Source organism: Pezoporus occidentalis, unplaced genomic scaffold, assembly GCF_034315485.1.
Source record: "Pezoporus occidentalis ecotype Australia unplaced genomic scaffold, CSIRO_AGI_Poc_V1 ctg277, whole genome shotgun sequence".
Classification (NCBI taxonomy): Eukaryota; Metazoa; Chordata; class Aves; order Psittaciformes; family Psittacidae; genus Pezoporus; species Pezoporus occidentalis.
The window spans coordinates 483,943-499,693 of record NW_026914686.1 but is presented as its reverse complement, the minus strand read 5'-3'; the positions used below and the strand labels follow the sequence as shown (position 1 = coordinate 499,693).

At 51.1% G+C, this 15,751-nt stretch overlaps 2 protein-coding genes and 1 long non-coding RNA gene across 8 annotated transcripts in view; 1 reads left to right on the top strand and 2 right to left on the bottom strand.

Moving 5' to 3' along the window:
- CDC27 (cell division cycle 27) overlaps window positions 1-7,677 on the bottom strand; it is a 27,975-nt gene extending 20,298 nt beyond the window's left edge. For 2 of the 6 annotated variants that reach the window (XM_062625156.1, XM_062625159.1), the window contains exons 1-2: window positions 7,356-7,674; window positions 1,332-1,407 (exon numbers count right to left, since the gene is read on the bottom strand). In XM_062625156.1, coding sequence (XP_062481140.1) covers window positions 1,332-1,407; window positions 7,356-7,382 — 103 coding nt within the window. In that variant the 5' untranslated portion in view covers window positions 7,383-7,674. Of the gene's footprint in view, window positions 1-1,331; window positions 1,408-7,355 lie in introns of all 6 variants that reach the window. The other 4 variants (XM_062625161.1, XM_062625160.1, XM_062625157.1 and 1 more) reach the window with 4 other exon arrangements.
- Window positions 6,317-10,305, top strand: LOC134166978 (uncharacterized). Its single transcript, XR_009966044.1, has 3 exons — window positions 6,317-6,562; window positions 6,733-6,855; window positions 9,031-10,305. It is a non-coding gene; the product is annotated as an uncharacterized LOC134166978 (long non-coding RNA).
- LOC134166977 (myosin light chain, embryonic) lies at window positions 10,280-15,751 on the bottom strand. The gene is made up of 7 exons (XM_062625162.1): window positions 15,410-15,751; window positions 14,691-14,718; window positions 13,138-13,287; window positions 12,444-12,617; window positions 11,986-12,063; window positions 11,348-11,391; window positions 10,280-10,521 (listed from the first exon to the last, which is right to left on the bottom strand). The coding sequence occupies exons 1-6, from the start codon at window positions 15,506-15,508 to the stop codon at window positions 11,363-11,365; spliced, it is 558 nt and encodes a 185-aa protein (XP_062481146.1). The 5' UTR covers window positions 15,509-15,751; the 3' UTR covers window positions 10,280-10,521; window positions 11,348-11,362.

Here is a 15,751-nt window from a genome sequence, read left to right as displayed (position 1 = left end):
TTCAGAAGAGGCTACCATTAAATGGAATTCAGCATTTAAAGAACCAGTTCTGATGTTTGCTCATCTACCTACATGGAGCTCTTCAGAAAATCAGTATGAACATTGTACAAAAACCTGCTCCAACCTTTCGCTACACTGAAAAGGGACTAGTTTGTGCCATCACACAGACAGGAACAGTGCAAACTGAAGACCTAGAGAAAAGACATTTTATTTGCCTTATCCTAAAACCACCAGAAGAGAGTTTTGAAAATTAAAGTTAAATCAATTCCTTTATCCATTAATTTAACACACTTCCAAGTTCTGGGAACATACCAAGCCACAGCCATCCCCACAAGGGCAGTAACTGCCCGTGGACTTGAAAGTTAATCTCAGGGTAAAATCTCTACTGCCAATATGGAGTCACTGTATTCAAGCTCTGCAGCTTCTACTCTGTGGTATAACTCCTTATTTTAAGCAGAAGCCAGATGTTTTGTTAGCAGTTAATTGCTTGCACCAAGCGCCAGCATGCATGCTGCTCTCTCACAGCACTGCTGGTCACTGAAAAAAGCACTCTGAAGTACTCTTGCAGAGCATTATTCTGCAAAGATAACGTCAGGATCAAGTCATTCATTTTTCTCTTGGCTGCTGCAATTACCTTCAATCCAGCATTTCCCTTCATTTCACAGTGTGCTGCATTCAGGAGAGATACATCATCCCTAAAGCACCATTTTCTTTATGCACACCTAGATCATAAGGTACCTTAATATTCTACACAACATTTGTCATTTAAGCACCAGATGGAAGACCCCAGATTTCATGGGTAGCCCAGAAACCACTCATGTGCTGGGCTGCATCCCCAGCAGTGCCGAAGGAGGGAACTCCTGCCCCTCTACTCTGTTCTGGTGAGACCCCACTTGCAGCACTGCATGCAGCTCTGGAGTCCTCAACATAAGAAGGACATGAAGCTGTTGGAGCAAGTCCAGAGGAGGCCATGAGGATGATCAGGGACTGGAGCACCTCCCTTTGAACACCGCCTGAGAAAACTGGGCTGTTCAGCCTGGAAAAGCTATTAAAACCCTTCTCTCCCATTTGATACCATACAACAGATCACTGTAAACACTGTGCTCAGACACACAACTCCATTTTTTTTTAAGGAGATTCTACTGTAAAATAACATTACTGCTGTTCCATTATCTCATTTTCCAACCTAACTGCAAGGCATTCTTCTGCCTTCCCCAAGCAGCAAGTGAAACTTCATTATCACAACAACAGGAGTAAAAAAAGTAGAAGCAGAGGCTCAACAATCCCAAAATCAAAATTGAGAGAAAGCTTTATATTTGCACAGTACATACCTTCTGCATATAATCTTTCTGCCAGGAACACGGCATCTCGGTAAGCATAGTGGTTAAGTGCTTGCCATATAGCAGCCTGCAAGAAAAGAAAAGAATCTAGATTTAGAGAGAAGCTTTAAAAATGAAAAAACTCATTAGCCCTTATGAGTTACAAAAGGCAAAGTTGAAAACCGAACTTTGAGGTGTAGGAATAGAGAAGGATAAACCTGCAGGCCAAGCTCTAGTTTTTTCAGCTATTGGTAAGGAGACTTCAAAAGACAAAAATCAAAACACCCAACTTAGCACTGAAGTCATGAACTAATCTAAGAGTGTTGCTCACTAGTTACTACATGCAACTGTCTATAAACCTCAGCCAGCATGCACTGAAATAACAGCGAGGGCTCCCAGTTGCTGCAAGTGTGTACCAGCATGAATTACTGCAAACTCCCACCAAACAAGGCCACAAAGTAAAGGTAAGAACAAAATCCACCCCGCAGCTGCTTGCTGGACTATTCCATTCTGCTCTTAGGAAGGGCAGAGGGGTGGGACAGAGCTGGGTGCCCAACCCATTTTACTGGCGTTATGCATAAATCCATGTAAAGCATCTCCTCTTGAGACATGCTAAACCAAAACTGAACAGGACTGAAATCACGTCAGCGTCTGAGGCTGTCGATACAAGCCCGTTGATTAAGTACTGAGGTACGCAGCGCTGTCCTTGGAGGAATATCAGTGTTCCCTTAAGAATCAACATGAGCCACTGCTTTTTGCGTGCTCTTTGCTCGGCAGCCACCTCCCTCCTGCCACTAATTAGGATCACGGAAGAATGCAATGCAAATGAGATGGACAAACTGATACACGCACACATACATCAAGGCAAACCTGCTTCTGCATTTTGCTCCTATCTCCATCCTTGGTCAGAATGGTCCTGAGTAATGGTACCATCACCTCTGTTCATGAACACCAAGCTGGAGAGTTTGGACCTATCAGTATTTGGCCAGACTCAAAACATGGCATTACTCCAGTGAAAGGCAAACCAAACGTACACACAGGAGCACAAACTGTGGATACCACTAAAGCTGCTGTCACAATTGCAGTGCTGTCACCATTCCTGAGCTACAAGCAAGAGCTGTCCAGCAGAAGGGCTGGGATATGCAGGGGTCACAACAGATACTCTGCCCATTTTGTTCAGATCAGATTAGAAGCCTTATGTTATCTGGAAAGAACACATTACAAGTCTACTAGTCTGTAAAGATTATATTACAAGTATATGCCCATTACAAGTAGCAGCGTGGATGCTGCATCATATGCAGATGTTTGTGTTCTGAGGTGAGCAGGCTGGTATCAGGACTGTGGTTCCTCCCTACCCATCAGTCTTGCTCAGGTTCCAAAGCTGTTTTCTATAAGGAGCAAACGGCCATTTTGCAGCAGTTTTGTTACTATCAATCCAAGCAAGATCTGAACTCAGGAATTCAAGGCACTCTGGTTTAGTACTTCAATATTCATCAGAACTGAAGACAAACAGAATTAGCTACTAATACCTATCAGACACTCCAAAACGAAAACAGATCTTCCAGAGCTAAAGAAATAGCATCCTGCAATGCTATTCCCAGTAGGAAAAGCAAATGCCAATCCCATCTGAAAAAACTCAAACATCACAGACTTACATGTACCATATGCTGCTACTTCCAACACAAACTTGACAAACACAGGGTGTGAAAAATGTGCAAGTTCTCTTCACGGGAAGCCTACACAGTCTCCATGAACACTACACCCCAGAGGCTCCAATTACTATACACAGTATTATACACAAAATCTCAGAGATACTATTTTGCTTCTATCAGTAGGTCCCAACAACACCCTTTAAAAGTCAACAGGTACTTTTCAGCTTGTGTGAAGATACCTGAAAGTGAATTCTCTCACTTTGATTATTACAATGCAAACCCCTTATTCTTTCTCCCTGGCAGTATTCCACGCTTCAGATAACTTCAGCCAGAGTCTGCCTCAAGTGATTACTCCCTTTTACCTTGAAAAGCTCCAAGGCCATACATTGTTCTGGGCAGTGTGGCACAGAAAGCATGAGACAGAAGGACAGTGTTAAAATCTTTCACACCATACCCGAGTTAGAGCAGCCTAAAGTCTCCTTTTTTTCCTCTTGCTCTCAGCAGCAGCTCTCCCTTTACCAAGTCACAAGTGACATTTAGCTGAATCTATCCACTTTGTGCCATCTTCAGGTTAAAAGTGCTGTCTTTACAGGGCTGCAACCCTACATGCTTACAAAACAAAGGCATGGGGGTGGTGGCAGTGTTGAAATCAGTGTCATTTGACTTCCCAAACAGGAGCAAGTTGCCAGAAACTATCTTGCCAAAGGCTGAGAGAGGACACAAGTGATTTTGCAGCCACATTATGAAGTTACACTACATACTGGCTCAACTAATTGTTGCTGAGAAGAGTCCCAGTGCAAGCAAGATGTCAGCTGGTAGTATCCCTGTAGTAACTGTCATTTTGCAACCCAAAAGGTGCAAATCAGACTCATGCCTCCAGCAGATGAATGCTGAAGGCAGGATCCTTGCACACACTCTCCTACAGTAGCAGGAAGAGAAAAAGAAGGTGGCAAGGAATCACATACCTACACAGTAACCATTTTCTATGAGAACAGATGTCTAAGGTATGACTGTGTCTCAACTACTGAAAAAGAACATTTCTTGTGCATCTTTTAATCAATCTCTTTAGTAATTTAGTTTGTTCTAGCAGGAGTTCAATGCATCTACACAGCATTACTGGCACATAACTGCTAAACCACACCAGAAGAGTGGTCTGAAGCAAAGAACTTTAGGAGCATTTACGCAATAAAAACTACTTAATCTAAAAGACTTCAGAGCAGGACACCACAGTACAAGCACAAACACAATCCAAACGCAGCCTTAGTTTCCTCCCTATGGCAGTTATCAAGTTTTACATGGAACCTGTCGGCAGAAGCCCAAAGCAGTTGCCTCCTCAAGAGTGTGCAAAGAACCCGAGATACTTCAGTCGTGATTTCTGTTCTTGGGGCTACAGATACGGACAGGAAGGAAGCTTGAAGAGTTGCAGAGTCTTATTTAAGTGTGCTTGCAGATCAGATGAACCTCCAGGCCATAGTCACTCATTTTAAAGATGCATTCAGTTGAAAATGGAAAGTGAACAGGGAATTCCAAAACTACCATACCAACCACAGCTGGGCAGCAAAGACTCCTCAGAGAGGAAAGCAAGAAAAGCAAAGCAGATTGAGACAGGTCAACCTTCCACCTAGAAAATCCCGTGCATTGTCCAAGTGTCACTTCATACATAAGCCAAAGAGCTCTTGAAAGACAGGTGTTCTCTTCTGACAGTGCTATAGCTTTGGAAGTGATTTTGAAAGCTTTACAGCCTATTGGCATGCTAAGCAGCTTCTATCACAATTTAAGACTTCTCCAGGGTGGGCAGAGGGAAGGAGACTTTTCTGTGATAAGCATTTACCAGGTATGCATCAAGCGAGCAGAGAATGGCACTGGGCGTTTTCAGCCACCACAGCAGCCCTGGAGCTCAGGCACCGTTCAAGTGGGTCACAGCAGATGATCACCTTGAACAGCTAAATCCCAAGGGAAGCGTTCATTTTGTTTCCAAGCTGTTTTTCAGAAACACTTGGAAAGCATCCAGTCTGCTTCTCAGCACATGGGATACAAGGCTTTACTTTTGAGCTGAAGAGTTTTAAACTGACCACATCAGGATGAAAAGTAGAGGTCTGCTGTCTGCGTGAACTCTTCTTTGCTGGCACTTTTGCTCATCTTAAAGGATTAAAAGAAGTTAGTAAAAATCAAATCAGGGAAGAGGATGCCTTTTGGGACATTAATTTCTTGTAACACAAGGCAACACACACAGAGATGGGATTATTTACCATGTTTTGCCTATCAAAACTGTAAAGATGACAGTTTGTTCCTGGAATGCTAAGCCCCGCAGACATCCGAAAGGCTGAGAGAGAACAGACAAATAGACAGGAAAAAATCTCTGCAATGACAAAAATGAGAAGTAGTGTCAAACTGTCCAATCAGAGCACTTTAAAAAAAATCAGGAAAACAGAGCTAAATCCGTGGATTCCAGATAAAATGGGGATTCAGAAATGCAATCAACTGCACCCAGATGTGCACAGTGAAACAGAGACCACTCACTGGAGTGAGTGGTCTCACACCAGTGAGAAAACAAGCATGAGCTGGGTGGGAAAGGTGCTGCAGTAAAGCTGTCCAGTATCTACAATGCTGCTCGTAGCCATGGCACTACGGACCACAGGAACCACAGCAGAGCCAGGCAGGACTCAAACGCTGACCTTGTACTGCATGGTGCACCGGCGGGCGGTTCCTTTACCGTTAAAAGCAAGGATATGACCAAGGCCACAAAAAAGAACAAAACCTAAACTTCCCAGTGTTTCTGTAAGCAAGGAATAGCAGCACAGCTAAGAGCAGTAGAACCACTGATAAAGGAACTGTTTGGTATTTGAAAGCAGGCAGAATCTAAACAGGTATATTCAACATAGCAAAACCTCATGGAAACAGCCAAACTGATGAGAGCTTAAGAATGGAGAATGACATTAGAGAGGCCTTCACCTACCAGAAAAATGAGCACAAGACTGCATGTTTCTACCACGGAACTCCCAGAATGGCAAATATTTTCCACTTGGTTTGTCTAATTAGCACAGTGCTGGAAACACTAAATGTTGTTTCCGGGCATTCACTCTGCAATGCATTCTTGCTTCCTCCTCTATCGTAACCCCATGTTTTCCTAGAATACCCAACTGGTACAAAACAGCCATCCCAGCTCCAAGGGTAACAGCAACGGCGTAAGTGTGACCAGTGCAAAGAGGGACCAGGTGGAATTTCCAGCTCCGCACTGACCCTTGCTCTCCGAGTGGATGAGCAGAACAGTGGCATCAAGGATACAAACCCCTGGTCTACAAGAGCACCATCACCATCTTGCACGGAAAAGATCAGGTCAGCAGGGTGGTCTTCCAGAGGACAAGTCTTTCTTCCCTTCCTACCTTTTCACTAAAAGGAGGGAGGAGAGCTGAAAGCACGCATTGTCACGATGCTCATTACAGAACAGAGTCATGTACTACCAAGACACTTACGGCAACATGTTCCCACCATAACTAGAAACAAATCCACCCTGTTGAAAGGCTAAAACCCAACCAAACCACAAGAACATGGACACAAAAAGAAGCCTGATTAATGGAGATTACAGAATAGGTAGAATAATGGGTGTACAGGCAAGGCAGAAAGAAACAGCAACTCTTATTTCAATGAATCATGCCTTTTAAATGGGAAGACTGAGGACAAGAGCAGGAAGCCCATCAGGGTCACTGCAGTGACACTAAAATATGGAGGAAAACCAAAATCTATGCTATTTTCTCTTCCAGGTCTCCCATCCATGTGTAGGAACTAACTCCTTGGGAAAAAGGAACGTCCTTCATCTGCATCCCACGTCCGGAGCCGAGCGTGCTGCGAGCATTTAGAAACGAAACGGCAGCAAACGCAGAAAGGTAAGCGAGATGGAGAGAGATATCAACAGGTCTCCCAGGGGATCCACCGGGGGAGCCGAAAGGGCCTTTAGCAGGAGGCCGCAGGACACCGGCAGCTCCTGGGGTGAGGCCGGGTCCCCCCGTTGGGGGTCCGGCAGAGGAGAAAGGGCGAGGGCGGCTCGTCCCAGAGGCGCAGGGGATGGGGAGGGGACGCGCAGAGGAGCAAGGAAGCCCCGCAGCCCTCCCGCAGCCCGGCCAGCGGGGCGGAGGAGCCGGGGCTGGCGGCGGAGAGCGCCCCGCGGCCCTGGCCCGCTCCCACCGGCGGAGGGGGCGCCCGGGGCCCGCAGGCCCCCAGCCCCAGGAGCGGCCCGAGCGGAGCGGGGCCTCCCGCCCCAGGAGAGGGCCCGGCGGCGGGGAGGCCTCCCCCGCGGAGCGGCCGGTGCGGCAAGGCCGGCTCCCCCCGCCAGGCCGGGCCGGGCCCTGAGCGCGGCGGCGAGCCCGAGCCGCCCAGGGGTCGGTACCTGGACGGGTTCCTGCAGCACCGTCATCCTGCTCTCCCCGGCCTCCTCCGCCGCCTCCTCGCCGAGCCCGGAGCGGGGCAGCCCCGGCCCCGCCTCAGTGCGTGTCCCGGCAGCGGCGCGGCGCGGCCCGGCCCCTGCTCATTTAAACTCCCAGCGACCGTTACCGGGGCAGGCGGCGGGGAGGGAAGGAACGAGGCCGGCCAAGCGCCGAGTCCGCCCGAAGCTAGCGGCGGAAACAGCCGAACCGTCCGCCGGAAATACCCGAAGCTTCAGGCGGAGAGAGCCGAACGCGGACGGAAAACAGCTGGGGAAGCTCCCAACCCGCCGTCCGCCAGGCGGAAGCGCTTCTGCTGCCGGAGCCGCCCGAGCGCGGACGGAAACAGCCGAGCTGCCGGGCATGGGCACAGCAGGGGCAGAGGGAGCCACGTCTGGCTCCGAGCTCGGGTCCGTTCCCAAAGGGATGGGATCAGGATGGCCCAGCTAAAGTTCAGTTTATTAAATGCACATTGCCACCCGTGCGCTGGGCTGCATCCTGCAGAGAGCACGTGGAAGCGGGGGCTGCATCATCCTGTAAGGGGAGAAGCTGTGTGAGGGGTGCTTATGTTGGACACTTGGTGCGGAGCAGGAGGCTTGCCTTGCCTGCTTCCGTGATCTTTTTACACGTCCTTCTCCGTGTTCCCGAATAGGGTATTTACAAGTTGGTTATTGCTCCAGTACGTCTGCAGGTGTTTGCTTTCAGGGTGCGAGCTGGCTGGCATGGAAAGCCAAAGCCTGAGACACATCATGAACAGGGTCACGGAGCAGTGTTTTCCCGCTGGGGTGGATATCTCGTTTGCCATCAGGTTGACCCAACTCATTCTACTGAGCACAAAGGGTGCAAACACCACGCTACAGTGAAATGCCTGCCCTCCCTAAAGGAAGGCTCGCACGCTGATGGGGATGATGGGGACGTGTGTCTACGTGCGTCTGGGGGTCCCAGGGAGCCTTTGAAGGAGCACAGACCATGCTCACCATCCTCATTCCGATCTTGCTGCCCTGCTGTGCGCTGCTGCTATCTCCTCAGGATGAAAGCTGGCTCCATCTGTCTCTTCCGTTTCACAGGGCGCTGTGCTAACCCTCCTGACACCCAGACCATCTTTGGTATGAGGCTCTGTCTTATCGCAGCCTGAGTAGATAGAGCCATGGGCTCTCCTTAGGGTGGGGGGTTCCTTTCACCCCTCCTCAGAGCCTGCTGCACTTCAAGCAAAGCATCCAAACTATAAAAGGACAGAGTGCTGGCTCTTATCTCGGGACATAAGACTCCTCCAGTCCTGCAGTGCAGGCCTGCTCATGGGGCCAATCACTCCCTGGTGTCCACACGTCTGTGGGGCTAAAACCACTTGCTCCTTGGGATCCTTGGCTTTTCCAGAGCAGGAGGTAGGGCATGGAGTACGGGGGTATAGAGCTGTATGGAGGTGTATCCTGTGCCTGTTCAAGTGCGTCATTCCAACCTGCGTCTGTACAAAGCAGCTCTGCTTTACCCTAAAGAGACAGAGCAGGTCCCCAAAGTCCAGCGTGGCTGGCTGCTACCCCAGGGGTGCTTCGGAGGGTGGATTTCACAGCTCTCACCATTCTCCCTAGTGCTGTCATTTGCCACTGCTCTCTTTCACTCTATCGCTTTGGTTTTCATTTACAGGGTGAAGAACACTCCTGTCTGCACAGGAGCTGGAGGCTCAAAGACAAAGCATTGTCCTTTCTCACCCTTCATGGTGATCCTTTCCCAGGTTGAAGCAGAAATAATACATTAAAGAGGCGAGATACCCAGATTCTCCCTAATGGAAGCTGTAGAAATAACCACAGGCAGGAGCTAAAATCTGATGTTGGCATCTCTAAGCAGCTTGTGTTGCTTTTGGTGAGCGTTTGAATCACAGTGGGAATAGAAAGCAGCTGTTACTCAATCACTGCACAGAAACACACAAGTGGCAGCTGAAGTCAGCTCCATCAGAGCAAAACACCTTCAATTTCTGATCAAAGCCCTGGAGCCCGGACACTGGGGTAAGAACCAAATCAAAGGAAGATGTTTTCTGCTCCCGGGTGTGCGTCTCAGTTACCTGCCGTGAATTATTCACCACTTGGAAGGATGCTCTGATGGGTTCTTTGCAGGTAGGAACAGAGACAGAGCCCCCAGAGCTCCAGCCAGCTGCTGCCTCTCTGCTTGGAGAGGAACCATCCTGGAGCCCTGTCCTGGCTGGGCTCCATCCCAGGCAGGACACTGCCCACACCGCAGGGACCTGTTGCTTCCCCATTTTCCTCCCCCCTCACTGGTTCATCAGGACTCAGCTTCCTGGAAATCAACCTTCAAAACTGGACTTTGGGGCCTGTTGATGGTGTACAGAAATTAATGCTTTTCATGTCTTCCCTGGTGGTTTGGGGTGGTTTGGTTTCTCAGGGGCCTCTGGCCTTTTCTGGCTGGGACAGGCCTTATGTTGATGAAGGAGAGGTCCCTGTTGGTCTCTCCTGTGACTGGGACAGTGGCAGGGCTAAGCAGGTGCCCCTTTACTCCACCTCTGCTCCTGTGGACCTGGAGGGGATGCTCTTGGGGCGGCATGTTGTAGGGTAGATGGGCTAAAGGGCTGGAAAAGGGCTGGGTTTAGGGCACAGGGGAGGTGAAGAGCATCCCAAGAAGAGGGGAGAAGAACAATTGGATGCAACTTGTCCCTCTTGCTCTCTTTGCTCCATCAGCAAGATGTGGCCAGATCTCACCCCAGCTCCTGCTCCCACATGGGGGTAGGCAAAGACCCTCACTGTTTCCTCACACCTAATGGTCATAAACCTGCCCTTTTCCCCTCTCTGTGGGAGCATCCTGCCGTCTCAGGTGGAGACCAAGAAGTCTCTTCCATCTACCTCTTCAATGAGCAGCAAAAGCAAAGCAGAGATACCATGTGAGGGAAGAAGGATGGAATTTAATGAGCCAAATGTCACAGAAAAAAAGACTGAACAGAATAACTGAAGGGTTAAACCCAAGCTGCAGAGGTCTCATTGTCCACCGAGGCTCAGGCACACGCTCGTGGGGGCCAGCTCTCCATGGTGGCACATCTGCAGATGCGTGACATCCAGGGTGGAAGGGACACGGATGGAGGGATCTCGCTGCTTGTGGTGCTCGGGTGGGTTCCAACATTGCTGAGAGCTGGGGGACAAGAGCAGGAGAGGGCTTAGCACAGGGAATCTTTGAGCTGAGAGGGAATGTCCGTAGCCGTAATCCCAGTTACACCAGTTACATCCCAGTTACACCAGTTACATGCCAATGGGCTCGTATGGAGTTAAGCTTTCCAGCAGCATTTGCCACCCAAGCACCTGTGCTGCTGAGCTGGTGAACAGGAACTGGAGAGAAAAGGATTCAAACCCAGATGAAAAGGATGCTGAACATTCAAAGTTCAGAGTTCTCTGTCCCCACTTTAACCTTCTGATGGCTAAAGAGGTTTGTAGAGGAAAACAGAGGGGTTAAAGTGTTTCATTTGTATATTTAGCAGTATCTGGAGGGGAGGCTGGGACTAGCTCTTATAACTTGGATTTCCTTTTAAACTGCATAGGTTTCAGAGGGATTGTTCACCCTTTTTCTTTGTTTTCCTCAGGCAAGACTTTGAGGACCACAAAAAGCTTAACAAGCATCACTGGGACATTTCCCATCTTCTTTCTAACGGGAATGGGAATGTTCAGAAATTCCCTTGTTTAAGTGTTTCGCCTTTCCTTAGCATCAACTCATTCACTGCTGCAGGGGTTTCAGTACTTCCTCCCACTGGTGCCCACCTCCTGGTGGCTTAGAAAACGTAGCCCCATAAACCACAGCAACCTCTTTGTTACCAACACGATTAACCAGGCCACGACGGACAGTGACAGGCTTGATGCTGTGCTCCGTAGACGGCACAAGTTACCCGTGAGGTTTGTTATCATGAACGCAGGTTCTGGTGCTTTCAGAGCTGGGATTGTTCCAGTTTCAGACACCACGAACTCACCTGAAGTTTCTCCTTTCAGCCAGACATGATGTGCTTGACGAAAGCTGGGGAGAAAAGGAGGAATGAGCATGGCAGGTCAAAGGATGTGAGCTGTGGTGGGGCAGGCAGAGCCTGGGGCACCCCAGGCACAAAGGGGATGAGCGATGCCAGGGCTGAGATTTCACCTTCTGTTCCTACCTTCCCAAAGGCCTCTTGGGGACGAGCCAGAGCCAATATCCTCAGTTTGCCAAGGGAAATAGGCCAAGGGAAATTGGTCCCCCCTTTTCCTCAAGGCTCCCCAGTTTTAGGGGTTCCCAGATTTAACCACCATTTTCACCCTCTTGCAGCCAGATTCCCAAATGGCCCCAGCTTGCCTCTGCTCTGAAAGGTGCTGGCTTTGTTTGTTAGCTCACAAGAAAGCGGTGGAAAACTGGGGATAAACCCTTGGGAACGTGCCTTCGTCAGCTGGAAGTCACTGACCCGGCCACCGTGTCCCCAGCCCAGCTGACTCGTCTCACAGCTCTCCTTGGAGAAGCTTTGGAAGATGGTCCCTATCTCCCTCTCAGTGATCACCAGTGTCCTCCCAGAGGGCCCATTTTGCACCCTAAGCCAAGAGAACCGTGTTTGAGATGGTCTCGACGGGAATCTGCTGCTCCTACCTTCATAGTTGATACAGCCATTGGCATCTTCTTGCCCTGCCATCAGCTGCTCCACCTCGCTTTCTGTCATCTTCTCTCCTGGAGGATGATGGAGAGGTGAGGGAAGGGCTCTCAGCCCCCCAGGACCTTCCTGTCCTTTTCCCAGAGAGCCAAAGTCACCAGAGGAAGGAAAAAGGGATTTAAAAGGAGCTGTGTGACACCCCAGGTTGGGGCATGCTGCTGGAGAGAGGACCAAGCTGCAGTGGTTGTCTGATAACTGAGGATGCTATGGCCTCTCCATCTCACCTGGATCATGCATGAAGTGGTGAGGTGGAAAAGGCCACATATTCAGGAGCCATTAATGAAAGCCTACGAGCAGCAGAGTCAAAAGGGTCTCTCTGATGCATGAGGCCACCCAAGTAACCCAAGCCATTAGGGGTGGCCTGTGTCCTGCTGCCCAGCCCAGGGCCAGCCCGTACCCAGTGTGACCAGCACATGGCGCAGCTCGGCGCCCATCACCATGCCATTGCCCTCCTTGTCAAAGACACGCAGCCCTTCCACAAAGTCCTCGAAGGTGCCCTGCTCCTTGGTGCGGGTGAAGTGCTGCAGGATGGGCAGGAAGGCCTCGAAGTCCAGCAGCTTCGTGTTCATTTCTGGAAGGGGAGGAGGAGATGGGGTCAGAGATGAAACCTCCATAGGCTGAAATCAGCCTCTGAGCACTTAACCTTCCTGGTCTTGTGTGGGTACAGGAGAGAAGCACCCCAAGGTGGTGGGACTGTTGGTACTTGAGATTGGAAGATCCCCATGAGGAGTAAAGTGCTAACACCTGGGGACCGCACACAGACCACTGATAGCAGCAGGGAGATCCTTTGCCACCAAGGCCACGCAGCTGCACTGGAACCAGTCAGGTTCACACCAGCTCAGGATGTGGTCTGCGGAGCACCCATTGCCACCATCCCCGGGTGAGGAGCGCTCCCTTATGTCTACTCCCTTAAGAGTACCCCTTCTGTCACCCGTAGCACAGGGAAGGGTAGTGAAGGAACGAGGCCTCTCTGCCTCATTTCCTTCATCTCACTGGGTTCTTCCTAAAGGGGACATAACCCTCCACTTGCTGCCAGGAAGCACAGGGATTACTTGTCCCACCATGTCCCCGCTGCCCCACTTTGCTCTCACCTTCTGCTTTGGGCTTGCCCAGCACCTTCAGGACCTCTGCATTGGTGGGGTTGTGGCCAAGCGCCCGTAGGACATCCCCACACTGGGCATAGGAGATCTGCATGGCCCCGGCGGGCGTCCGGTCAAACAGGCTGAAGGCTTCTTTGAACTCTGTGCGTGAGAAGAGCCCAGCTGTTCCTTCCTTTCCATAGGGGGACCTTTCCATAGGCCCACTCCCCACCCTGCTGGAGCAAGGAAAAGACGGACACATGCATGGTGGGTGCCCTCCTGCTGCATCCCCATGGTCCCCACCACACCCCATGGCTCTGCTGGCACCCCCAGCCAGGCAGACACAGCACAGGGTTGGCTGCGTTCATTTGGGGAAGGGCGGCCGTGTCCACCCCAGCCTTGCAGACCACGGGAAGGATGCAGGAGATTCATTCCCAAGCTTGTTCCCATAGCACCCAGAGCTGTGGGTTTCTTGTCCATGGCACCCATGAATTCCAGGTTCTGGCCCATCTTCTTCATAGCATCCAGCAGTAGTCACTCAAAGCAGAGCATTGCTTCTCCTGCTGTTGGGTGGGATGAGGTGATCGCAATCTCCATGGAGCGATGGAGACATCACGGTCAGGTAGGCATCCCCTCGTGTTTGGTGGGAATCCTGGCCCAGGGATTGCTCCTTGCCTTGGATTTACTTCTTTTCTACTTGGCATCTTTATATCTTCTGCTGAGCCTCACCCTCCCATGGACCACGTCCCCTTGTCCGTGTCCCCGTAATCCTGTCTATAGTCCCCCCCCCCGTGCTGCTGTTATCCTGCTTGTCCTCATGGTGGCTCCATCCCTGCACATGAGATCCCTCCATAGGGCATGTTGAGGGAGGGACATCCCCCACTGTGAGGCCCTGGCCACGAGGCATCCCTGTGAGGGTGCTCAGTCCCCTCCTGACCACCTGGAGCCATGGGAGCACATCACATACTGGGGGACATCGCTGCAGGTTAAATCCAAACATCTTCACATTTTAACTTGCTCACGTTCCCACTGGCCCTGTTCTCCTTCCCAAAGCTGGTTTGGGGCCAAGCCTGCAGGATCCTGTGTCTCCTCCTCCCAGTCTCCACACCAGGATCTGCCCTCACATCTCATCCCTCCCATACACTGTACAGAGGCATGAAGAGATGAGGAATCCCAATCCCAGCTCAGTCCCTGCATCGCCAGAGGCTGCTCCTCCCACGCGAATCCGGCTTTGAACCAGGCTCCATCCCTCACCATGAATGGAAAAATACCTTTTCCCTGCCTGAAGCAAGGACTGTACCCTTCAACTGGGGCACCCCCAGTGCAGGGTAGGGAGCCAGGGTCAATTTATTGCTCCCAACAGCCCTAGCTAAATCCCTTTGCTGCTCCCAGCATTGCTCCCATCTCCATCGGCTGCCTCCTCCCTTCCCCATCTCCTTTCCATCCTGATGCTGGGGGTTTGATGTGAGGGGCCTTGGCCTTTATGTCTGCTGTGGAAAGCTACCTGGGAAAAGGACTCCCCATTCCTAATGGCATCCCTGGGAAAAGGTGAAGTCTGCACTTACCTTCAATCTGCTCTGCAGTGAACTCAATCTGTCGGGAGAACAGAGCCAGGCATCAGTGTTATGTTATGGACAGGGCTCTCCCCTGCATTTGAACTTCTCCACAGTCAGGTGGAAAGGATGCTGTTTTCAGGATGCTTGATCCTTAGTTCAAGTGATTAAACACCCTCCGCACTGAGCCTGCTCTAAATAACGCCCCTGCCACACCTCTGGCTTAAATACGTGACTAAAACCTGGGGAATCATGGAAAACCAAGCTCCCATTGTGCTGATTTGGCTAAAAGATGCTTTCAGGTGGAGGAGACAGCACAGGCAGCCAGATGCTTCAGGGTGGAGGCAGTGGGTGGCTGCTGGGACCCTGACACAGGGGGGAAGATTGAAACATCCCCACAGCCAGGAGAGCATCCCTCCCAGCCTGCTGCATCAACACATCCCTCCCAGCCCTGTGCATCAACACATCCCTCCCAGCCCTGTGCAGCAACACATCCCTCCCAGCCCTGTGCATCAACGCATCCCTCCCAGCCCTGTGCATCAACGCATCCCTCCCAGCCCGCTGCATCAACACATCCCTCCCAGCCTGATGCTCCAATGCAATGTGCTCGTCCTGCCCTCCCAGCCCTGGCTCTCAGCCTGGCGCATCGCACTGCCCATGCCCATGCCCATGCCCATGCCTGCAGATGAGAGGCACCAAGGGAGACGGGGACGTCTCCATCCCTCTCTCACCTTCACGCTCTTGGGATCAAAGGCAGGCTCTCGGGGGGGCTCCGGGGCTGGAGCTGCTTTGGCCGCTTCCTTCTTGGGGTCAGGTTTCTTGATTGGCATCGTGCTGGGGCTGTGTGAAGGGGCAGGGATGGGTCCTGCTGCCCAGGGAAGCCACTGAACCGAGGATGAAAGGCAAAGGCTGCTCCTTCCCTTATATACAAGCCCCGTGCTCACCCCGCAGGGGCAGGCCAGCTGCTGGAGCAACTGCTACTTACTATAAAAGGAAGAAAACTCAAACGAGAGGGGCCCCAACTTGACAATTGCCCATTGTCATCAGCTCCCGGCACGGCCAAGCCACCAGAC

Excerpts from the sequence above, each read along its gene's own strand:
- LOC134166977 (XM_062625162.1), bottom strand. The coding sequence starts at position 15,508 with ATGCCAATCAAGAAACCTGACCCCAAGAAGGAAGCGGCCAAAGCAGCT. Across the intron at positions 14,719-15,409 it reads TTGATCCCAAGAGCGTGAAG|ATTGAGTTCACTGCAGAGCA; the intron begins GTGAGAGAGGGA and ends TTCTCCCGACAG. Across the intron at positions 12,064-12,443 it reads CCATGTGCTGGTCACACTGG|GAGAGAAGATGACAGAAAGC; the intron begins GTACGGGCTGGC and ends ATCATCCTCCAG.